Raw genomic sequence first — 25,150 nt, 5'->3', positions numbered from 1 at the left:
CTGACTTTTAGAGCAACAACCACCACTTCAGCAACTACAAATTAAATTAAAACCAGGAGATTCTTATCCAGCCAAATGTGAACAATAATAATCAGTAGTATAACATCCATGTTATTTATTTCAGTACAAACCTAATTTCAGTACAAATATCCATTTAAGATTTAGTATTCATTTTACGTTGCCTCCATGATCTCAATATACTGCAAAACAGTGTTTTGACAACTTACACGTACATCCTTGAAAATATCAGGGGGAAGCTCTGGATAAACAGGTTTGGATACTTTGGATGCCACTAACAATTGTAACACTGATGAACAGCTGGATCTATCTGTACTGGTACTTCATACGGCTGCAGCACAACTGTTTCTTCATGTCCTGTCATATCAACCTTCTCTATTTTTCTGAGAGACAGGGAAGTGCTATCACCCCTGTATTACAAGTCCAAAAAAAAAAAAAAAAAAAAACCTGACACAAATTCCTAGAGCAGGAGGTCTATTAGATTCCTTGAAATGGGCTTCACAGCATATCACATCACAAGGTGGCACAGGTGCTCAACTGGAAAACACAAGAGTGAGAATGTTCCCTTGCACCTTGGGGTTTAAGATACATCATCTTTTGGGTATAAATGACTAGCTCCCTTCTTCCTTGAAGGCATGGCTGGAAGAGAAAGATTATTATTTTGGAAATCTGTTTCTACATTCCACCCATATTGAAAGCTTTTGTGGATCTAGTCCCAAACGGCATGTCCAAGGTCATGATGGATGTCTGTAAAGGCCACCCAAGTCTGAGATGGATAGCCCAACAGCCTCTGTCTTCTCTCTCACTTGATTTTGAACATGCGAGGAAATGAGTTTTGAAAAGACCCAGGCAGAGGGAAGTCTCCGAACTCTCAGTTTCTGCCTCCACAGCACCCACATTTCCCTAATGACGACGGACATGAATTCCATCTGGATGCTTCTGATAAAACTGAGGCACAGTGAGAGATGTTGAAAAGCAAATGGTGCCTCTGAAGTCTTGGCATTAACAACACCCTATTAAAATTAGCAGAGGTAAATTACATGTCTCCAAGCAAATCTGTACAAGAGGTTTGCTTTAAAAGAGAGACCTAAAATGTGTAACGTTTGAGATACTTTAGTGCCACGCTCTGTTGTAGATTCTGAGCAGTTTTTTGTAGATAAAGAGCACAGAAAGCACACAACATCAGTACATCCATTTCCACCGTGGTCCTTGGCAATGCTTTTCACAATCACTCCAGTGCTGTACAACCCGAAATCTTAAACATCCTCGCTACAGCAAGATCCCCCAGGTAGATACAAAAAAGGTTGTGTTAGAAAATGCTTAATTCATAGCCCATAGTGTCACTGTCCACTTACAAGGTTGAGAGCATCACACTAAAAGTGGATAAATTCAGATTTATCAGCACAAAACTCAGAGCCCTCTCCTTAGTAAAATCATTTAGAGATTCAGAAATGCTGGATGTGACACCCAGACAGAACCAGTAATTGAGGAATTTTAAGGGAAATGGAAAACTGCATAAACTGTGAAGACAGACTGCCCAAGACAAGTGGTTAGCACAGAGCAGCTTTTATGCCACTTTTCCCTAGAGCTGTGTCTGTCAGCATGGTCTCACCTGCTCTTTTCCACAGCAGCTGCAGCTGCTTTCACAGGCTCCCCTGCAGGGACGAAGAATGAAGAGAAGACTAGAGGAGCCACTCAGAGCAGCTGCAGATGCTAATGGCATAAGCAAGCAGGCAGACCTGCCTTCAAAAAATTACCAGCACCAGTTCTGAGCGTAAGCAGTGTCTGCATCTTCCCACACCAAACTGTTCCCATATGAAGCAATCTTCCATAACAGCCTTCTGAAAGCTATTTTTGCTCTTACCGCAAGACCGGGGAGGGATGCCTTGTTCCACATGTGGCCTCTCAGCCCTGGGGTCTGCCTGGTGGTTCTTTGCCAAAGCTTTGCAGAGCCCAGGTATGTCACAGCAATGCCCTCAAGCCTTGGAAACCGCACGGACACAAAACAGGCGCTGATGCTCTGCTTGTCTGACCTAAACCTGAATTACCACATGTATTTTCTTTGTAAAGAGAAAGTTCCAATAACTAATCCATCACAGCAAGCTACTGACCTGTTTCCATGGGTTCCTTCTGAGACCAGCAACTATCAAGAAACAGCTATCAAAAGCAGACTTAGCACATGGATGGTGAGGGACATGGCAACTGGGAGGAGCAATGATCTGTCTCTGCCCTGTACGTCTTACTCTCATATCCTCAAGACAAGTCCAGTCAGGAGTTTGACCACAGCACTGATTTACTAAGAGCAGCAACAATACAAGATTACCAGACTTCTCTTATTGGCTCATGAATAACTTAGGGATAATAGCTCTTTGGGAGAAAGGGTAGCTCAAATCCTGTATTTGTTCAGCAAAGATGATGTTGACAGGATGCCTTTTGGTCACAGGGATGACATCTAACTTAACTGTTAAACAAAAGGTCTGGAATTAACAGTTCTTCTCAGATCATATGGTTCATTCTTCTGCCACTTGAGGCTTTTGCTTACTTCCTGCTGAGGTACTCAAAATCCCTTATAAATATGAGTAAATCAAACCTCTCAACAAGCCACCTGAGGTATGTGCTATCTCCACTGTAATAACAGGAACACATTAAACAGACAAATAAAGGGTGACAATTTCAAACACAGGCTTCCGAAGTTTAATACATATTTTCATATTAAGACAGCATTCTTCATTTCCATCAAATGTAAGAGGAAATAGAGGTGTTGGACATCTTGGCATTCCTCTCAAAGTAATGTCTACACTACAGTTACACTGAACCACATGAGCTTCTTTTCTCATGCTCCTAGCTATAAACCTGCTGTAACTCAAATACCAGTACTCCACAGCATGCTTAGGAAGAATGGAGCCCAGTACAGCCACTGGCAGACAGGGCAGCAGCATTCCAGGCCCCAGCTCCACCAAACTGTCCAGGCTGCATGCATGGGAGCGTGGTCCACAGCATCCTCAGGTGCCACCTAGGAGCTGAAACCTGGGGCATCCTTTAGCAGCAAAACAACAAGCGTGGCCTTGCACTTGTGCACTTTCAGGGGTTGCCAACACTGTCAAAGAGACTCAGCCTGAGGCACATAACAAATAAGAAAGACTTCACATATAATTTCCAGTTCTATATGTTAACCCTCACACACTTTCCTGAGCATGCAGCAGAGGATATCAATTTCTGACTGTACCTGGTCCAGTCATAAAAAGAAAGCACGCTGTTTCCTCAGCAGCACCTCAAGCTTTCTAGTACCTGTTCCATTAATTCCTGTAGCAGGAAGTACACCTGTACAGCGTAATGTCCATTCATTGCAAAATGTGTTGGATTGACAGGAAAGACATAGGTCCACATAGCAAAGCTATACATTCTTCTAAGCTCAAATTCTGTCTCTAGTATGAGATCCAAGGACATTTTCTTGACTATCACAGACTCTGGGAATGGCTGTGTTCCCAAATTGATACTCTTAGTACAAAGATAACCTTGTCTCTTATGAAAAGGATATAAAACTGTGCCCAACTGTTGCTCTCTAAATGCAATTCAGATCCTCTATTTTTGCAAATACAGATTAGTTTTCAATGTTAAGGTGGTGAAAATTGTGGCACTTTTCCTTATTTCCCTAGCAAGGAGGCATCTTCTCAGTTGTTGGCTTCCAGTAGGAAATAGCACAGACTCTACATTAGACACAGTGTGTCCACTTGACAAGATTCTGCCACTACAGGATAAAAGGTTCAATCATCAAGAGGAGAGATGTAGTACAAAAGGAGAGCCTTTCACATTTCTCCTTCAGTTCACAAAAAAATGTGCTTCAAAAACGCCTCTCAAGCACCCACACATATTACAGAGAGCACTATTATTTCACCAGCATTTCTCAGAAGCTTCAGCAATTCAACTTCTAAAGATAGTGGTAAAAGTTCATGTGACAAGGCTGACAAAGCCAAGGAAGTTGGGCAGATATTTATAAGGTCCCCATCCACACTGCTTTGACAGTTTAGGGTAGGGAAGAAGAAACAAAAAAGATGCTGGTGACCCAAAAGTAAGAATTTGAACTACAGTCTGATGGAGAAAAAGACAAAGAACAGGGAGAAGCATTTACCAAAAGTGAAGGAAAGAAGGAAAACATGGGGGCAAAAAACCTGCATCAAAGTATATTTTCCAAAGAAGCATATAGGCCTTAAACAAAACCAAAAGCTTCATGGATCTGGTACTATTCAAACAAGCTTCAAAACATGGAAAATTCCATTACTCCCTTTTCGCAGAAGAGGCAGTGGCAACCGTCAACTTTCAGAGAAAAAGAAACCCAAGGGGAAAAAAATACAAATTACAGATTTGAAACAAACATCTTCATTCACCATTTCCTTTCAATTTTTTTTAAAGGTTTTCCATCTGGCATGAAAATTTTAAGTTGAGACAACATTATTTTGGGAAAAGCTAGAGGGTTTGTGTAGGAAATACAGAGGCTTTAATGGAAAAAACTAGTCACAGCATTAACAACTGACAGACTATTATCCTTCAGTAATGAACTGACATGACGGTACTTTCCTTTGCTTTTCTTTGTTTTTAAATAAAGGACATTGTCTCATTGCCTGTTGACTACTACAGAATGGTTCTCAATGTACTGGCAATGCTGTATTCACTCAATTATAGTAGTCATTTTCTCTTATATATAAAAAGGGAACAAAGAAAAACTGCATCAGGACAAACTACATGTTTCAAAGGCTAAATTTAAAAGTGTAATAAATATGTGCAATTAGGCAATTTACTGAATTGTTAAGCTTGTGAATCTTCCTTTCTTAGTTTTTGTCCTTTTAATTCTTGCAAATATAAAAAGGCAACTTACTGTGTTCTGTCCTTTACATCTAGGATGCTTGGAGAATTCAGTATGCTACCTAGGTCTGACAGGTATGGTAACCCAGAAAAATAACTTCATGCTTTTCAACAGCCAGAGGGAAGACTTTTAAATGCAACTAAAACCATCCCCAAGAAGCACAGTGTATTAGGCTCACCAGTTACATGAAGAACCAAAACAACAGACTAGCCTGGCAACAAAACCCCCTAAAAAACCAGAATCACTAGATAATTATGATTGCATATGAAGAAACAACTAAAGTGGAAAGAAATTAAAACTGTTTGTAAGGGATTTTAACCAAATGCACAGTGTATCTAGAATATGAGGTAAGTTTGTAGTGCATTAATATGTCTGAGTTCATACAGCCTCAGCAAAACTCTGCTCACAATTACTTCGGGGCATTCCAGAAACACATAACTTGACGTGAACACATGACATGAATATAAAAACTAGTAAGAATTTGACGTGAATTCAAAGACAAAAAAAAGGTTGTTTTAAAAGAGGTTGTTTGTGAACAACTGTATCACTGCTGAAGTGTTAAATCATGCAGCAGGGCTCAGAGTTTGCCAGTTTCAAAGGCTTTACTGTGCAAGTCAGCCAATCACTGCAGATGCCCACTGTGAAAACAAAACAAACAAAATCGCTACAGAATTTAGGAATCCAGTTGTTCTTCAAGTCTGTGGTAGTTACCGAAAAATGAAATAAACCTGCAGTTTTCTTCTCTGGCTAGTCTGACATGATGGCTTTCTTATCTTTGAAACTTTTCTCTTTGCAATTAGCATTAATACTTGCATTTCACCATCCAGACACAAATGCCTTTCCCACCTACATCTCAGGCCTACTGAAGTCTTCCACAGTTAAAGTTTTTAAGATCTTATCCTCTGATGTCTGTGATCACATTTACTGCCAGCAGTCTCTAAAGCAGGCATTAGAAGTGAAGTCTGTCATCAGCTAGGATTTGTTTTAGTCCATTTAATTATCCTTCTACATGTTGATGAGGCATGGATCATGTGTGGGAACCATCTATATCTTACTTGGTAAATCAAGACTCTCATTATGCATGTCCAAAATAGCTGCATTAAGGATGCATAGTATTTCCTAATTTTGCAGGGCTTGAAAAACACCAGACTAATGAAAGTCATCCTTCACAAAGATAAATCAGACCTCCACCCTCTGTACTAGTATCCCCTTCCTTATGTGCCAAATTCGCCTTTCTATTTGTCCCATCGCTCTTCTTTTCCCAAGTGTCTCACACTTCAGCAAGTTGCCAATAAACATATATCAAACTCTTGCATAGCATTCATTTTCAAAGAAGAGCAAGCCAAGTGCCTGCTCCCCAGTGCATATCAAGGTGCAGGGGTCAAAGGCTGTGAACTCCACCTGGAGCCCCCTATTTATGCCAGAGAAAGAAAATATGAGACGCAGCCTTCCCCTTAATGTTCCCTAACAGCTGACTTATACTTCAGCTGATCATCAGGGTCACTATTGGTATTCCCCTTTGACACACCCAAACTTCCTCATTCAGTTTAGAGAAAATTTAAAACTCTTACCTCAACATGACAAATGTCTCTTCCAGAGATGGATGCCTAAATTGCAGCCACTACTGAGCTTTACAGTGCCCAAGTTTCTCTATTAATCTGCTCCTAAAATGGGGGGACAGCCCAGGACATACAGTTTGGGATTAGAAGGAAAAGGCATCAGAGAAGAAATACTTAAGTAATTGTGGGCTTATTTTATGAATGTATTATCTCCATCTTCTTGAGCATCGATACAGAATGACAATCATTCTTCAGCACAGTATGAAAGATGTAACACGATAGTGTCATTATGGATCACAGCTTAATGAACCCCTAAATTTCACTTTGTTCAGAAACAGCATCCAGGAAAATTAATAACACTACCTCCTAAAGTAGAGTGGTACTGCCTTCAACACAGTCTCCATACCAGCTCATTTCCACACCATCAGGGAAACAATGATTTTCCCCTCCTCCTCCTGCTTATGTTTCTTCTTTTGAGAAACTTCAACAGAATTAAAAATTTATTCTATTTTCCTCTTCCCCCCACCACACAAGAAAAAATTATTTCTGAACAAGATCATACTGTATTTTTAATTACTCACAAAATTAGCATTTAGAGAGCACCGTTCACCCAAGAGTTCTGTGGCACTTTTAAATTTCAATTAAATCAAGTACTTGTTTACTTTTTCATGCTTCAAGGAATTATAGATGATTATTATTATCCTCACATTATCAGGGAAACTATTAAAGAAACTAAGGCATGCAGTAGCTAAAGACCAGATTCTGCTTGAATTTGCACGAAGATCTGCAATAGTGCCACTGAAGTGAATGGAGTTACACTTACCCAGAACTAGGCTAGTACATGGCACACAGCAGAGACCCAATTATTCCAAAAGGCTCCAAGTACCACTGTGGTGGAAGGAACAAAAGTAAAATCTGTATTCTGAGTCACAAACCTCTTCCCAATTCACCTGCTCATCATAAAGAATCAAATCGTATTTTTAGCAAGAGCAGCCAGTGAGGGGTCGGGAAGAGATTAAATAGCTATACCAAGGTCATATAGGAAATTTGCAACAGAGAATGTCTCTAAGCCCAGACTTCCCAATTTCCACTTTAATCACTTGCACACCTTTAAAACACCACTAACCATAAAGACAAAATAAATCCAAATAAAATGTACTGCATTTCCAGAAGTAGCCGAGCATCTTAAGGCATCCTGTACCTCATCAAAGGAACATTTCAACAGAAAACACCAAGCTGATTCTGCAAAAGCATGATGAGAAAGGGATGCATGTCAGGCACTACCACTGAGCTCCTTAACTCACATTCCTCTGCTAACTAAAGCAACTGTGCATCACACTGATGGGAAGTGTGAAGTTATGCTGAGGTGTTTCATCTCACCAGATACCCTCTGGTCAACAAACTTAAAATAACACAATTTTTATCTCTCCCTCCCTATCACTGCCTTTATTATGCATTTTTAGAACATTCCCCTCTTTCAGAGAAAGCTCTATTAAACATTCATTCTGAGTATTTCCTATTGGAGTCATGTGGGAAAAGTTATTTTCATCATACTACTTTCTTAAAACAGGTAATAAATTTGCCTGCAACATTTGTATATGCAGTAAAGTGTCAATAAAGTACGGCATAATCTTTTATTTCTTTTAAGGATTTCACAGAAACAAAGATGACCAATACCTCTGAGGATCAAGACCTGAGAAAAATCTTAAGTCTTTGGATTATATTCCCCGCTTAAGGACTTGGGTCCAGATCAAGATGCAAAACAAAGAGAAACTTGTGGTATAGTACAGAATGAAGGGTACCCTAGGGATACAGGGGGAGAAGAAAAAGGTCATGGAATTTTACTGTTGGGTCAGCCAAGGAATAACAAACAAAATGGCTGCTGTATGTTATAAAATACATTGAGGCTTACTCTAGGGTTCAGTGATGTAGTAAAGCACTTCCTCTGGGTTCCCCTCTCAGACATATAGCATGTTAACTAGATTTAACCATAAAAATTCTGGAGTTTTTCCTTCAGCACTGAAGATGAATACTGTCTTCTGGACAAATGTGTTATTCTCCTCTTTGCAGTCATAATTTTCTCCCTCTCAATGAAAAACCTTCAAACATTTTCTGAGACTTATTTCTAATGAATGGTACTTAAGTGCACCCACCAGTTTTGCCTGCTTCTTTCTGTTCGGCTTGCTCACGTGCAGTGCCTATTTCAGTACATTCTTACAAAACCTGTAAATGTTGAAGCCATCCATCACTCGATGTTATGGCCACCAAGTACCAGAAAACATAGAACAAGCATGGACTTACGCAGTTCTTCCCGGTGCCTCTCTGTCTGTGCAAAAAACTGGCGAAGCTCCTCTGTGATCTCCATGTTACTCAAGTCATATTCTATCTCCCCTTCAGACTCTGAGTCCTCCTCCATTTCAGAGTCCCTATCAGCATCTTCCCTCCCTTGGTGGGCATCTGTGAACTGGTGAGCTCCCCCATGGTATGGAGCTCTGTCATGTGGACTATAGCTGGAAGAATAGTTTTGGGTATGTGGGAGATCATTCCCATCCCAATCTGAGTAGCGGCTACTTGGAGAGGCTGCAGAACGATGCCTTGGTAGATGATAAAAGGACTCCATGGCTTTCCTGTAGGCTTTCTGGTGTCTACGCATCCAGCGCATGGCCAGGTCATAGTGCTTCCAGTATCTTGCATATACTTGCTGAGAGTACCATGGCTCAGTGTCTTCCTGTGGCCAAAACATGGGGAAGAGTGAAAAAACACCAAAACAAAAAAGGGGGGGGGGGGGAACGGAACGGTAATTGAGGGGAGAAACACTGTAAACGCAAGTGCAAAGTTTGCCTTTTAATCATTAGTCATCCTTTTCCTATGATAAACCATATAGATCTGAAAGAGGACAACTATTAACACAGTGTAAGTGCACTACAGTTCATTACTCTTACAAGACATGGTTTTTGCATCAACACAACTACCAGTGAAGAATTATCAACAGAAGTTGTAGTGTCCAGAAGGTATTTTCCAAGTGTTCGTGCTACTACAGTGGGAATCAGTTCTTTTTAGGGGATACGCCACGTGGATATATTCCACAATTCCTTAGCCGCTCATGTGAGCTGTAAGAACCGAAACATTCCAAGGTGTATGTATTACAACCTACACCTGATTTCCAAATCCGCAGACAGAAAACACAAGAGATTAAAATTCCTCCATATTAAACAAAGGCATTCATTTTATCCAGTAACATATTTCCTCCATCTGCCTGCCAAAATAAGTTTCTCAGAAAAGGTCAAATGGCAATTCAGCCAAGTTCATATATCCATCATGGCCTTGATCAAAAACAAGACTGTATTTAGCCAAGTGCAAGCTGCCAGTAAATCTCCCTTTTGTACTCATCAGCAACCAACATATGAAAAGGGGTAGGAAAATACCACTGATAAAGTACATGGAAAAATAGTTCTATAGAACGAAACATACTGTAACACACCTTCTCCTGTCTTCCAGTAAATCTTAGTTTTCCTGCAAAAAGCTTTTCACGCTGTGCAGATTTCACCAGCAACTACAAAGCCCCACAGTCCCTCTAGCCTTAAGCCTCCTTCCTACAGGCCATTTCATCTCCCTCCTCATCCTACTCTCAAAAAGACGGGATAATAGAGGATCTTAAAAGAAGGCCATAGAACTAGAGCCTAGAACAAGTAAAATAAATAGCAAATTTTTTTTCTTTCTCTCCACATCTTAATTTCCACAGAAAATCTTTTATCTGGTCCAAAACAGAATGCCTGTACTTTAAATTGGAAGAATTTTAATTAAGCCATGTTTTGGCAAACACTCAAAACTATGGCAAGATTAGCTGAGGTTTTCAGAGATGAATGTGACATTTACAGTCCTTTATTATTATTATTTAAAAAAGGGCATACAAGACAAAAATATTTCTTTCAGCATGTTTTCGTGATCTACGCTGGCACCATTCCATAGCCTTAAAAGTATGATTCTCTGGAAAAAAAAATAATCCCAAAACAAAACAGAAAAATCAAACCTAAGAAATACTTGCCATTTAATGCTAACAATATCAAGAGAGCTTAATTTCATTTACTTACATTTGTTTTCACTTTCTGGTTCTCAGGCAATAATGCAAATGCTTAAGAGTTTGGAATAATAATTGTAACTTTCATGTTTCCCTTCTTTCTGCAAAACTGAGCCCGTTATCGCATAAGAGATCTATAAATGCTGTCTCTTTTGAAGGTCATTGGTAAGTGCTCTCAGAAACAAAATACCTATGGCTAATAGAGTCCATAAAGAAAACCCACTACAACAAACTTGCATTCCTTAAGAATTTCTGATCAAAAATTGCACCCTGTTTGTGAAGGGCTGTGGGGCTCAGCTATGTGATTTAAAAGTCCAGACAAATTATCTTTCCCGAAAAGTAATAATTCATGGAGGTGAAACTTCATTCTGATTCTCCTCTTGGTCTAACACCGTGCTGCTACAAGACCATGCATTTCAGAAGATTTATACCTAAGATGAGTGGGTGCAAGAAAAGCATCTGTCTTCCATATGGAATGTCTTCATTCTTACTCATGCAACCACCTAAAAGCTAGGATGAACAATGTTTTATTTACTGTTCTTGCTTTGCTTAAGAATGTCACACTAACTCCTCATCCCTAGCAGCCAGATGAGAATGTCCTGTTGTCAAATCTGATACATTCACAAGTTACTTGTAGAACATTTTGTCTATTTTTTCCACTACTTAAAAATCCAGTTTTGAAACATCATGAAGCTTGACAAAAGCAGGTATCTCCTACATTCTATGTATTTCCAAAGAACACAACACATTCTTTTAAAGCTCAAAAATTATCTCCAGTTTGTCTAAAATGTTTCTAAAAAGGGCCTTGATGACTTTACTGAAAGCTCTGGAATCTAGCTGGCTGATTTGTCTAGCTGACTAGCTCCAGTTGTTAATTGAGGGGAAAAGAAGACAAAAAGCCAGTTCATGTAGACAGAACTGTGATGCTGGTGCCTGTCCAACTACTTTTTGTGGCTTTTTTGTTGAAAGTGACCCTTGAAAACCCCTTTTACATTTGAATTTTAAAAATACATCTGTTTAACAAAAAGTTACAGAAGTGTTTTACATTGGGGTGGAAAAGGGAAAGGAACACTTTAAAGTCTAACTTAGTTCTATGTCTGTGCTTTTTCAGCTGTGGAATAAATGGAAATAAGAGATTTCCTGATGGAAACAAAAGCTATAAATCTAAGGCAAATGATCAGAGTCCTCTGTTATTTTCCTGTTATGTCTCTGGAGTCTTCCCAGGAGTAGACATATTGCTCACTGTTGTAATCTGAATTCTATTTTCAAAGCAATTTAGCTACTTTCACATCTAATTTTTACATGTCTACACTGACAGTTCAAGAAAAGTGTTTATGTGCATTTTGTATATAAAATGTGACTAACTCATCACAAAGAAACCTATAAAGACCACTTACCATCTCTTCTGGAGTTTGTTCTGGGGATCAAGGTGAACTAGAAAAGAAAACAGTAGCTTTTTAATTCATAAAAATATATGTATTAAGACGGCCACAAGCACTGAATATATTTTTGCTAAACTTGAGTACTATGGCCTACAGCTATTAAAAATCCCTTCTCTGTTGTGGCTAGTTGAAGTCTCTTACTTATAGTTTTTGATTAGCATCAGTAAAAAATCCCATTCCTTAAAACTCCCCACTACAATAAGAAGGTTAAAAAGGGAGCCTTCTACACAATGCAGCCTCAAATGTTGGGACTGAACACTTTTTTTCCCCATTACCCTTTTCTATTTTCTCCCACGGTTTATGCTTCTATAACCTTTAGTTTACAAATTAATGCCGAACAAAAATCATAAACTTAAATGAAACACACTGTTCTCACTTTTTAGTTGTGTCTGCACAGGGACATCTATAAAAGAAGCAATTACCATAAAATGATTAAACCCATCTTGACTCCATTCAAGTAGTAAGGTTTGTATTTAAACCTATGGTGCACTTAAACCCACATACAATCCCTTCTTTCACTTTATTTCTGTTTTTTTCAGACATCTGATCCTGCCTCCCATAAAGAAAACACAAGCCAGTTCAGGTTGCAATCACATTTTTTAAATGTGAAGAAAAGGCGACAAGGAGAGGAGCAACTGGGGGGGGGGGGGAGAAAAAAAGCAGGGGGAGAGAGGGAGAACAACATACCTATGACCACCAGGCAGGATTTATAATTATCATAATTTTCAGTGTGATTTACCAGCATGAACCACTGAGAAATATTCTGAATCCCCTCCCTACCTGACAATGATTTTATTACATTAAGATATTAACTGCTTCATCCACATATTTCTCCTGATGCTCTCAGCCTCAACTTGAACTTTATGTTAGGTGAGTGCCAGTGAAAGGCAACAGAAACTCAGTACATTAAACTACCATTGCTACCCCTAAGTCAAACGCTATTCCCAGCAACACTGGAATATAGCCAAGACAGCACTTACAACTGTTGTAGATTTATACCAGCACAAAACTAGGATTTTTCAAAATGCATATGAATACAGTACATACACCAGTTGCGTTCTGCCTTGTATTTAACAATACTGATTAAACAGCAACTTTTTGCCTCTTAAGCCGTATTCTGTGACAGGAGAATGGGGATGGGCCATGTTCCAAGAAAACGCAAATCATGCAGCTATCACAAAGACAAATTTTTGTCCTTTGCAAAGCCCACACCAAGCTCAAACCCATACACCCTTGGTTACACCAACCCATCTACAAGAAGCCCTACACACATGAGCAGTCCTGTTGCAATCAATGGGACAACTCATGCGAGCAAAGGATTGCAGGATCAGGCATTAGGCAACCAAAGTGTGTTGAGTTAATTGTATTCTCTCCTGCCTGCTTGGGGGACGAAGAAAACTCAGTGCTGAGGTCACTGTAAAACACTGAGGTGACTTGTAACACTCGAAACGCATGCATACATAAAAGACTACTGGGCTATCCCTCTTGGTTAATTTCAAACATCTCATTTCCCATGGTAGCCCTCTTCAAGACTTTTATCTCCACTCTCATGATGTACACATGTACTTTTTGTCCCTTTCCCCTATACATCTGAATACTGCCAAGTTTGCCATAATGTCTTTTTCTCATACTTAAAAACATAAGCCCATGGTAGCCATTTCTTCCATTTTCAACTTCGGAAAAAGTATGTGTATTTCATTTTCATGTTCACTCTAATTCCTACATGACAAAAGATTCTTTGAACTAGCTTCAGCATAAATAGAAATCAGGTTCAGAGCTCAATGTAAATACACTTTTTAAAGCAGTAAGAGGTGAAGTCTGAGACTCTATTATTAATACGCAACATGTACATATGCTCTCTGAAGGGGAAGGAGGGGAAACAGCCTGGCAAAACACCTGGCAATATCCAACTATATTAGTTTACCAAATATGAAAAACCTGTTTCGCCAAACACAGAAACTTTACTTATTTTCATAAATTATCTATGAAACATTAGACTACAAATATAAAGCAGAGCATAACAATGTTGCAAGCTGTGACACTAAATTAAAGAATCAGTTTGTTTTATTTTCAGCTGAATTACTCTTCCAAAACAAACTACATAAAATATGAAACATGTCAAGAAGCAGAAAATAAATGTGATAACTCTACTTCTATAATTTATACTTTAAAAAATAAAATATGGAAGCAACTGAACATATGAAATCGACCAGCAAATGTAGAATTTAAAATGAGGAAGAGATGTTTGCCTATGCTGATCAATAATGATGAAAAAGTTATTTTTTGATAGATGTTATTACTTCCTTTTCTCCGTTTTCAAGTATTTCCCCACCGATAATTAAATATGGACGTGCTCCCTTTCATCAAAACATGCCTGTCTCCTAACCGACTTGAGGCAAGTAAGCATTAGTGAAAATAAATAAATCTGATCAAAGCAATGACAGCATTTAATTCCACTGGAGTCAGAAGAAGTTGAGACAATGACATATTGTGAGACACAACCATGAAATAATGCTTTTTACAACTTAGTAATGTAATTCATACTCTGGGAGCAAAGCCCTCTAGTGGTATCTTGGATATAGTGCTGCCACATGGCTGCAGTAATGAAGGTGATCGGTTCAGCTCAGAAAGGTCTACCATGAGGGATCAAGGAGGGTTTGACTTTATTCAGAACACCGATGAGCACAAGATTAATTAACCTGTTGCATGGTATTAAAGTAAAAATATAAGATGTTATTAAAGGAAGGTGAAATTTCAATAAATTCAGCAGGTTTCAACAAAAAACATTTATATAAAGCTTTCCTGAAAAAGCAAACTATGTTTAAATCAGAAATGCTCAAAACAGACAGCTGACCACATCCTTTGCTCACTGCTGCTTTTTTCCTTGCTCCTTTAGCCTATGAGAAGCACCTTCTTCAGTCAGGCCAACGAAGTCCCTAAGTCAGTATCTAGTTTCTGGTAATGCATAGTAAGAGATGCTCAGTAAAGCATAACACTAGAGTATGCATACAAGAACTAATTTTCTAGGTACGTTTCTCCTGATTTCAGCAAGTGGCAGTTCAGATACTTTTTTCAACTCCAAACTGGTTTTGGCATTTAAAGCCAGAATGCGTCATTTCTCTGAACCCATGAATACCAAGTGTTTTCACGACAACCCATGGCAGTAAGTTTCAGAATTTAAGGTGTTAAACATCAATTTGCGCTGTGTATTTTGAATTCAGCCTACCACATACTCTTTAAAAATATCTGAAGAGTTCAGTAAGAAAAGCATGCCATGTAACAACATAAATAGCGTGTACCTTCCCACAAACATCTATTTCATGTTATACTTCTAATGCTTATTCTTGGTGCAGAATTACCACCAGAAGAGTGAAATGTCTGAAAAGTGTTTTGACACTCTATGCTTCAGATTAATACTGTGCATTGATGGTGTATGACGTTAACTTTAATACCGAAGCGCCCTAGTTACAGTCACACAGAAGTTTAAGCCTGTGATTGCTGAGACAGTTGGCAGTACAAGTATTTCCCTTACAAAGAAGAAAGGGTAAAAATTCCCCACACTATACACTGCATTCTTGCTTGTGAATGGCTGTAAATACAAGACCTGTCTAGCACGTAGGATACAGTTATGTCTGGTCGTCATTCCAACAGGAGAGTCAGTTGAGCTATGAAGACCCACCTATCACTATGATGTCTTCACACCAATGTCCTTACACCAATAGCAGTAATTCCTGTGAATGGAAAGGAAACAAAGTACACATAAAACAAAATTATGTTCATTGCAGCGACAACCCACATTCAACCACTAGACCTGCAAACAAAGCATGCAGATCAAACTTTAGCGTATGTGTTATGGCTCTTTTGACCTCAGCAGAGGCTAGGACAGTGTAATCCTCTTCCGCTCCCAAAAAGACAGTCTGTCTTCTCCGAGATCCAGGACACAAACCCACAAGCAATTTGGGCCAAAAATCAGAGGTCAAAAGTGAAGTGCTAAAAGCTGTATGATTATTAGTAGCCCCAGTTAGCTTGTATTTCATATATGGCTTGTCAGTTTAGTCATAAACGGGGAATAGAATGAAACTTTTAGACCATTGCTTTTAAAGGCAAAATTCATTTCCTGGTCTCACAGATGCCGTGCCCAGAGTCTAGTCAGCGACTTTAACGATCACAAAATCGATGAGCAGCTCTTGCCTCTGCCAAACAGGGCAAACGATTAAATCTAAGGGATGGCAGGAACACAAGCCCTTACGCCCAGGCTCACCCCGGCCCCAACCCCCAGCACACGGAGGACCCCTCTCGCCTGAGCTCCCGCGCCCCCGCCTCAGGCCAGAGGCCGACATTTTGCAGAAGAAAGGAAAGGAAAAGCCCCGAGCCCGTACAGCAGATTTGCGTGCCACAAACACCACCTTTCCGCCCCCGCCAGGCGCCCGGGCTCCGAAAGCAAAACTCCCACCCGAGCGGTTCGCTTTCCCGCTCACACCACCGCTCGCCCCGGCTGCCCCTCCCTCAGCCGTCCCGCCGCGGCCCAGCAAGGCGGGAGGCCTAGGCCGTAGCCTGCGCAGGGGCACCGCACTACCCACACCCACCCGGACAGCCTGTAGCTCCGGTGGGCAAGTGGAGTCGAGCGGAGCCACCTCCGGCACTTCCTCCCTCCCTTCCGGCGAGGAGGAGCGCAGCGCGGCACCGGGAGCGGAGCTTCCTCCCGCCGCTTCCGCCCGGTCCCTCCCCGGTCCCGTGGCGCCATCTTGTGGGGCTGCGGGGAGGCGGCGGCCGGGGTCCGGCTCCCCGGAGGCGGTCATGGGCCCCCGACACGCAACCGTCTCTTTCGGGCAGCGGGCTGCCGCACGTAGCCACCGGCCCCTCACAGAGACGGTGGTGCGAACTCCTGCTGTCCCACCTGCCCCCTCGGTACCTCCTCCAGTCCCAGAGCACGTACAGTACTCAACAAGCTGAATTGTTACTCAAAACCTGGGTGTGCTGTGGTGGGTGGCACTGTGATACTGTGTCCTCTGATTATTATTTTTTCCCCAATTAATTTCTAAACTTTCTGTTCAGGTTTTGCACTGCTACTGAGCTAGTATTTTCACGGGACTGTGTGTGAGCAGACTGTTCGGGGCCTGTCACAGCTGGCGGAGCAGGCATTGCTTTTTCCCTTGTGTAGCATTTCACACAATCTATGTATGTTAAATTCGCCTATTATATGGTGCTGTAATGTTGTTCTATGTTTCTTTGTGGTCAGTAACACCCTCAGCTTTACCGTACTGAATAGCACAGGACCCTCACCAGACCGTGCCACCCCATCATCCATGCATGTGCAGGGCAACCAGGGGATCAGGCCCAGCCAGAATGGGTTCATGAAAGGCAGGTCCTGCTTGACCAACCTGATCTCCTTCTACGACCAGGTGGCCCAGCTAGTGGATGACGGAAAGGCTGTAGACGTTATCTACCTGGACTTTAGTAAAGCCTTTGACACTGTTTCCCACAGCATTCTCCTGGAGAAACTGGCTGCTCATGCCTTAGTCGGGTGTAGTCTTCGCTGAGTAAAAAACTGGCTGGATGGCTGAGCCCAGAGAGTTGTGGTGAACAGAGTTAAATCCAGTTGTTGGCCGGTCACAAGTGGTGTTCCCCAGGGCTCAGTTTTGGGGCCAGTCTTGTTTAATATCTTTATCAATGATCTGGATGACGGGATTGAGTGCGCCCTTAGTAAGTTTGCAGATGACACCAAATTGGGCGGGAGTGTCAATGTGCTGGAGGGTAGGAAGGCTCTGCAGAGGGATCTGGACAGGCTGGATCGATGGGCCAAGATCAATTGTATGAGGTTTAACAAGGCCAAGTGGGGCCTTGTTAAGGTCTTGTTAAGTCCTGCACTTGGGTCACAACAACCCCATGCAATGCTCCAGGCTTGGGGAAGAGTGGCTGGAAAGCTGCCAGGCGGAAAAGGACCTGGGGGTGCTGGTTGACAGCTGGCTGAACATGAGCCGGAAGTGTGCCCGGGTGTCCAAGAAAGCCAACAGCATCCTGGCTTGTATCAGGAATCGTGTGGCCAGCAGGACTAGGGAAATGATCGTGCCCCTGTACTCAGCACTGGTGAGGCTGCACCTCGAATACTGTGTTCAGTTTTGGGCCCCTCACTACAAGAGAGACATGGAGGTGCTGGAGCGTGTCCAGAGAAGGGCAATGAAGCTGGTGAAGGGTCTAGAGCACAAGTCTTCTGAGGAGTGGCTGAGGGAACTGAGGTTGTTTAGTCCAGAGAAAAGGAGGCTGAAGGGAGACCTTATTGCTCTCTACAACTGCCTGAAAGGAGGCTGTAGCAAGGTGAGTGTTGGTGTCTTCTCCCAAGTAACAAGTGATAGGACAAGAGGAAATGGCCTCAAGTTGCATCAGGAGAGGTTTAGATTGGATATTAGGAAAAATTTCTTCACTGAAAGGGTTGTCAAGCATTGGAAGAGGCTGCCCAGAGAGGTGGTGAAGTCGCCATCCCTGGAGGAGTTCAAAAAATGTGTAGATGCGGCACTTCAGGACGTGGTTTAGTAGGCATGGAGGTGTTGGGTTGATGGTTGGACTAGGTGATCCTAGAGGTCTTTTCCAACCTTAATAATTCTATGATTCTATGATTCTGTGCCCTTCTCTGGACAACCTGTGGATGGACCGCGCAGCACGAGCACAGCTACCGCCACCTATCCTGGCAGGGAGGGCTCCCCTTGGGCTCCTCTCTCACCATCAGAGCCAACAGTTATTTCTCCTCTCTACTTTCCTCGCTTTTAATTAATACTTCGAGTACAAGAAACTCACATTTTATTCCTATTTTTCAGCTCTCCTGGTGTGCTTACTGCCCTAGCTGCTTGCCTGCTGAAAATCCGAGCAGACCCTATCAAGACAATTTCCCTTTGTTACCTGCTTGAGTTAAAAAATTCCACTGTGAAACATGATTTCACTTTAAAAAACACACGTGTTGAGTCTCCTTCATATAGCAAATTTCTACATTTATCTCCCATATATCTACTGAAGTTATTCTTTGAAATAATTTCTACTAATTCGCATGGTATGGGCATTAGATCTAGTAGTTCATAAGATCTTCAGATGTTTTTGGGAACCTGTTTTACTAACGTCATCAAGTTAACTACCTTGTACTCTTGTACTGAGAACTTTAACTGATGCAACTTGTTGATACTTGAGTTCAGGAATAATTCAGGATTAATTCAGTTTTGTGTTCCTTTCAGAACTCTTGGGAAAATACTCTCTGGCCCTGCAGGTTTCCTGTTGCTCAATTTCTCTATTTTGTCACCTGCTCTACAAACACTTCACATGAGAAAGATCCTCTGATGCGCCTCTCAACATGCTAGGATAGGAGCTTCTCAAAGTTTCTCTATGATGAATACAGATGCAAAAAAACCCCACCAGACAAACCAACCATTACTAACTAGCCAAATCTTTTGAATGCTCAAATCAGAACAGGCAGCAACAAGGCACAATAAGTCAAGATGTGCATTGATCCCTTTTTTATTGCTGTTGTATCCTTTACCTGGTATATTTTTCCTTCCCAAGATCATTCTGATTCTGTTTATGGCGCCTGCAACAGCAACAATGAACTGGTTCACATACCTATCACTTTGAATTGTCTAATCAATGATACTTACAGTGGATAGATCTAGAACAATTTGTATGTATGTACTGAATTTGATCACCTTCCCACCAAGGTGCATGGCGGTGCAGTTGCTTGTCATCGCATTGAGGTGTACCTTTTTTCATCAGCAGCATTTGGATAATACTATTATATCTGGTCTCTTCAGATAATTAAATTATAGACAAAATTGGACATTGCTTTTGTTGTGGTTTAGCCTCAGTCGGCAATTAAGTACCACACAGCTGCTCACTCACCCTCCCTCCCCGGTGGTATGGGGGAGAGAATTGGAAGAGCAAAAGTAAGAAAACTTGTGGGTTGAGATAAGAACAGTTTAATAATTGGAACAAAAATAACAACAACAGCAGCAGCAACAACAATAATAATAATAATATTGTAATGAGAAGGAAAACAACAAGAGAGCGAGAGAGGAAAAAAACCCAGGAAAAAAACAAGTGATACAACTGCTCACCACCCACCAACTGACGCCCAGCCAGTCCCAGCGATCGCTGCCCCCGGGTCATCTACCCCCAGTTTCTATACTGAGCATGATGCCATATGGTATGGAATAGCCCTTTGGCCAGTTGGGGTCAGCTGTCCCGGCTGTGCCCCCTCCCAGCTTCTTGTGCGCCCGGCAGAGCAGGGGAAGCTGAAAAATCCTTGACTGGTGTAAGCATTACTTAGCAACAACTAAAACATCAGTGTGTTATCGACTTTATTCTCATACTAAAATCCAGAACACAGCACTATACCAGCTACTAGGAAGAAATTAACTCTATCCCAGCTGAAACCAGGACATCTATCTTATGGGATCTACACAAATATCACATTAAATAAACCTCTGGTTATATGCATTTTGTGAGCAGTGAGATCAGTACTTTCTGCCTGTTGCAGACTGATTTCTTTCTTTGTGTTTCACCTGATCACTTTCACTGGATCGCTTCTGAATCTTTCACTTCACAAAATATCTGCTGTTGTAAGAGCTGTGTTTTCCTTGGAAGCCCATGTAGATCTTTCATGTATTTAAAGTCTACCTTTCATCAGAGGAGAAGGAGCAGCTTGGCAGAAAGGTTTGCTTTTAAAGGCAACACCCTTATGGGGTCCCTCACAGAACCCAACAGCAGAGAAGGTCTCATGTTAATTCTTGATTTGTAAATGCTTTTCTTCTACACCCATGATACATGAAAAATGTAAACTGGGTCTAGAATGAAGTGAATACCCCTGCAATTTCTTTCCCAAAGCTAACGCTGGTGAGGAAAGGGTGGCTCTCACACTCCAGTGTGAGATCTTCCCTCCCAGGTTTGGAGCCAGAAGCATCACAGGGGAGGTTTGGTTTTATTGATCAGTTTTATCAATGCTGTCCGATAATGTAGCACGTCCCTCTTGAACTGCTTTCTCCCACGGCTGTGTTCCTTGCAGCTTTCAGTGTTGCTCCAATGGTTGAACATTAGCCTCGAACCAGGCTGAAAATAAGGATGATGTTTCCTGGCAAGAGAGTGAAATGTTAGACTAGAACAGCTATTAGAGTAGGGAAATTTCCTCATAAGAAACAGCATTTGCAGTTGTCAAGTTTAGACATCTTAGAGAGCATTTGTCAGCTACTCGGATTCATTAATTAGCCAATTAATTTAATTAACTTATGCTTTAAGAAGCAAAGAGTGTAATGACTGGAGGTTTGTAAAAAACATGTAGAAAGTTTAAAACTGCAACACACTTTACCACTTCTATAAGCTGAATAGAGCTTTCTGGGCATCGGATCTGAAAGGGTGGTAGTTTCCAGCACAGGAGGGCGATGACAGGAAGTTGGAAATTAGGCAATAACCTCTTTTTCTTGTACCACTGTTCAAAAAGTATACATCTGTCACACCCAAACGTGTGGTTCTGTTAAACTTGTGCAAATTTGTATGTAGACTATTATTTTGCAAAGATTGTGTTATTGTAGTGTTGCCCTATTGAGTTAAGCATAATCCAAAATAAGTCACCTTTAGAACTGTAGGCTAATTATTGACTGGCCAAAGCACTGAAATTATTGACTCTGCTTGTCCTTTGTTAAGATAAAATCATATTTAACATTACATTATTTGTAGCAGATTTCCTACCATGATGCAAATTCTATTTTTGGATTAAAACAAAGCCTACTTAGGTCTAGCTCTTGTATAATCTGAATCTACAATTCATAAAATTTATAGGAAAAGATTGATATCCCTCTCTGAGGTGTGTGTGTGTTTGTGTGCAGGAAACTACATGTGAAACTAACTACTCTTAGCTCTAGCTTTCTGAGAAGGGAAAGGGACAGGCTATTGGAGGCAGGGTAGAGGGGAGAGGTAGAAACATCTTAAAGACAATTTTACTGCCAAAGAAAATATGAAGTGAGGCTGGACTTCTGGACCAAATGTCATCACTCTATCCAAAGTTAGATGTAGTTAATACCTCTATTCTGTAGTACCTGTGGCCTCACTGTGCATGGATACAAGTTAATGAATTAAAAATCAGCAGCACCTCTGAAGACTTTCCTCACTGGATAAGGGGGTAGTATTCATTTTGCTGGCTTTCTATGCTTACAGTGCGACAGTCATCCCTACACCTGAGCTAGTCACTCTTCAGATCCCATTATAGCCATGGGGAAAGCACAGTAATGCTGTTTTGGGTGCTGTTCATCTGATATATGTTGGTTATCTACTTTGGGGTGAAATGAATCGCACCCCAGAAGTGCTTGTTTCTTCCACTGACTTTCAAGGAAGCCTGAGGCAGTTCTCACAAGGTGCTCTCATTGCAGCTGTGTACGTTTAGCCAGATAAATCCCATCGAGAAAAAAACTATAAAAGTGCAAGAAGTTGATAAAGGAAAATGTGCCAGCGCTGGTTATAAAAGATAAAAGCCCACCTAAGCCAATAGATGGCAGCAATGTAAATGGTAATGCACAGCCCTCAGCCTGAAACAGCGGTGCTGGGGAGTCTGAACTCGTTGCTCTGGAGAAGTAAAAGATCTGCCAAATAGCCCTGACTCATGTACCTCTGGCTTGCTAAAATGTGCTGTCTTCTCTTAGCTTCAGATGGCACAAAGCCTCCCTTTTTCATGAAAGCTAACAAAGGGACCTTGTGCCATCCAGATTTCCAGAGTCTGAAAAGCAAAAAAGGACTGAACACTCAGCTAATTCTTAAATTTCCACTTCTGGAGGCTTAACATTGGAACATTTGGCATAGCATCCTACGATGATTTAGATCAGAATTTTATGTGGTAATTTTATGCAGTATGCACACACAATAAAACATTATAATGATACATTTTCATTTTGTCTTTGAATTTTGTTCTGTTGGTCTTTAGTCACTGGATTTATTTTATGTATCTTTGTTAATTTTGGCATTATTATACAGCAACAGCATTTAAAGTTTATAATTAGGAAACACAAATGACATTGTGCTGTTTCTCTTGTACAGAAAAAAATGGAATTGTTTCACATTCATCATCAGTTATTTTTAATTCAGAAAACTCATTAATAATGTCAGAAGTGCTTTAAATGCATGCAGTCAGCAGGTACCATGTGAAGAGGCCACAGCAGGAATGAAGACTGTAAAGACATCAGAAGACGCAGGGCCAGGTTTTGATTCCTTTGCCCAAGAAGAGACACAGTGCCTTGATCGGATCAGGGAAGAGTTGTGTAGCCAAACAGCTGTGACCACAGCAGCGCAGGAGGTGACCGGATCTCCTGGTAAATCCTGTGCTTGTTCTGTCTAGGCTGAATCCAGGCTATCCACCCCATCAGCAATTCTCCTGGCTTAAGTGCTGCTGGGTACAAAGTAAGTATCTTTTTGATACAAGCTCCTCATGCCTGAACGTGGCCCCAAGAAAGTGTGTTGAATCAAACTGCATGTGGGTTAAACTGGCAGTGTACCTGGCTTCATTATTCCCCTTCCCTGTCTATTTTTTGTGACATTACTAAGCCCTGAAAGATTCCCAAATGCATATGGGATGCACACATAGGTATACTGAAATAACACCCCTAATTATTAGAATTTAGTCCACAAAACTCATGATATTCAAGCTAATGCCCCAAACTAATATTTAATCCACTCAGTTGTATGTTAGTGTTGTAAGACTTTGCAAATGATTTATAATCAGTAATGACTAAGTAACATTCAGCATTTTAATACAGGGTTGGGGTTTTTTTCCTGCTTTGACAAACATGGCATATTAAGGATACAGCTGACTTCCTAAAAGAATTTGTAGTTTTTTGTTGTTTTTATTTGTACACTGAATTTCTTCACTTGTCTTTGAAATATCATGAGCTGCCTAAGAGGTATGGGTACACAGATTCCACCAAAATTAGTAGGCATCTACATGTGGAAAGAGTTTGTGCAAATCCCGTGGCTTGGGATCAGGTTCGTTCATTATTGTGCATGTTACCTTCTGCATAACCTTAAAAATCAGCCTTCGATTGACCAGAGGTTAGTCACAGAAGTGCTGAATAACACTTTGAATTCAGTTAAAATAACTCGGCTATGTACTTTGTCAGGCCTTATAGCTGTTTGATTTTTAGCATTGCCCTCCATCATCTTCTTTTCTTCCTTTCTTCTATTATTTTTTGTACCTACTTGTGTCCACAGCTGTTAATGCTGGTTGCTTTTTTGTGAGCCATCGTTCGCTCTCACTTTGAATTGTTATTGCAGACTGCCACACTGATGGTATTTCCATGACCTTTTGAATTTCCACAGTTGTAAATGGCTATGCTCAGTACAGTAGGTGATAATAATTATACACATAGCTGCACCTAGATCCTGAGACAGACCACAGCACGCTGACCGATCTTCCTGCTATAAGAGGGCTTTGAGGAGGCAAAAGGCTTTCTCTGTGTTATCTATAGCCTCTGCTATAAAAGCCTTTAGTCACAGATACTTTGAACTGAGACTAGAAGTGCACTGAGAAGCAGTGAAGAATATAGATTAGGTGTGTACTCATGACCTGCCCCAAATAAGGGGAGGCTGCCTGAACCTGCAAATGCATTGCTCAGTCTCCGTAGGACTGAGAAGGACAAGATGCCTGTTACACCGCTGCAAGAGCTGCAGAAAGTTCTGGACACAAGGACAGGAGATGGCAATGACTCTTGAGCTAGGTGCACAGGTGGATTGCAACCCAGCAAAGTCAGTCTCAGCAGCTTCTTCTAGCAGCCAAGGATTTAGCTGACCCATTAGCTGTGGGGCCAGCACAACTTTGAGAGATATGGCTTTGATGGAAAAGCCACATCTGAACTGCTTGTAAGTCTCCTGTAGTCCAGGAACTACACGTGGCTCTTTAGTGTCAGGGTTCCTGAGGTTTTCCAGGGTAGTTCCTTAGGGGTCAAATTAGATCTGTGAAACTTGAAACTGACTCAGGAGTTGACTAACAGGGAGGAGAGAGAAAAAAGACAGATGTAGTAGAGGACATAAGTGCATGACTTCTAGCTGCTTAATCCACAAGGTGGGATCCCAAGCTGAAAGCTATGTCTGAGGTTTTCTGTTCAACCCAAGGAGAGAATTGGGTGCCCCAGAGAGTTACCTGAAAAACCTTTGACTGGTACCTGTGTTTATTCTACCA

General features: G+C 41.2%; 1 protein-coding gene across 2 annotated transcripts in view; it reads right to left on the bottom strand.

Moving 5' to 3' along the window:
* Positions 1–16,638, bottom strand: part of GEMIN8 (gem nuclear organelle associated protein 8) — a 31,142-nt gene extending 14,504 nt beyond the window's left edge. The window contains exons 1-4 of one of the 2 annotated variants that reach the window (XM_072849421.1): positions 16,545–16,638; positions 15,638–15,689; positions 11,914–11,950; positions 8,740–9,166 (exon numbers count right to left, since the gene is read on the bottom strand). In XM_072849421.1, coding sequence (XP_072705522.1) covers positions 8,740–9,166; positions 11,914–11,916 — 430 coding nt within the window. In that variant the 5' untranslated portion in view covers positions 11,917–11,950; positions 15,638–15,689; positions 16,545–16,638. The other variant, XM_072849422.1, reaches the window with a different exon arrangement.
* Positions 16,639–25,150: the final 8,512 nt, after the last annotated feature.

This window comes from Ciconia boyciana, chromosome 1 (assembly GCF_034638445.1).
Source record: "Ciconia boyciana chromosome 1, ASM3463844v1, whole genome shotgun sequence".
Classification (NCBI taxonomy): Eukaryota; Metazoa; Chordata; class Aves; order Ciconiiformes; family Ciconiidae; genus Ciconia; species Ciconia boyciana.
This window is presented reverse-complemented; position numbering and strand designations above follow the sequence as displayed.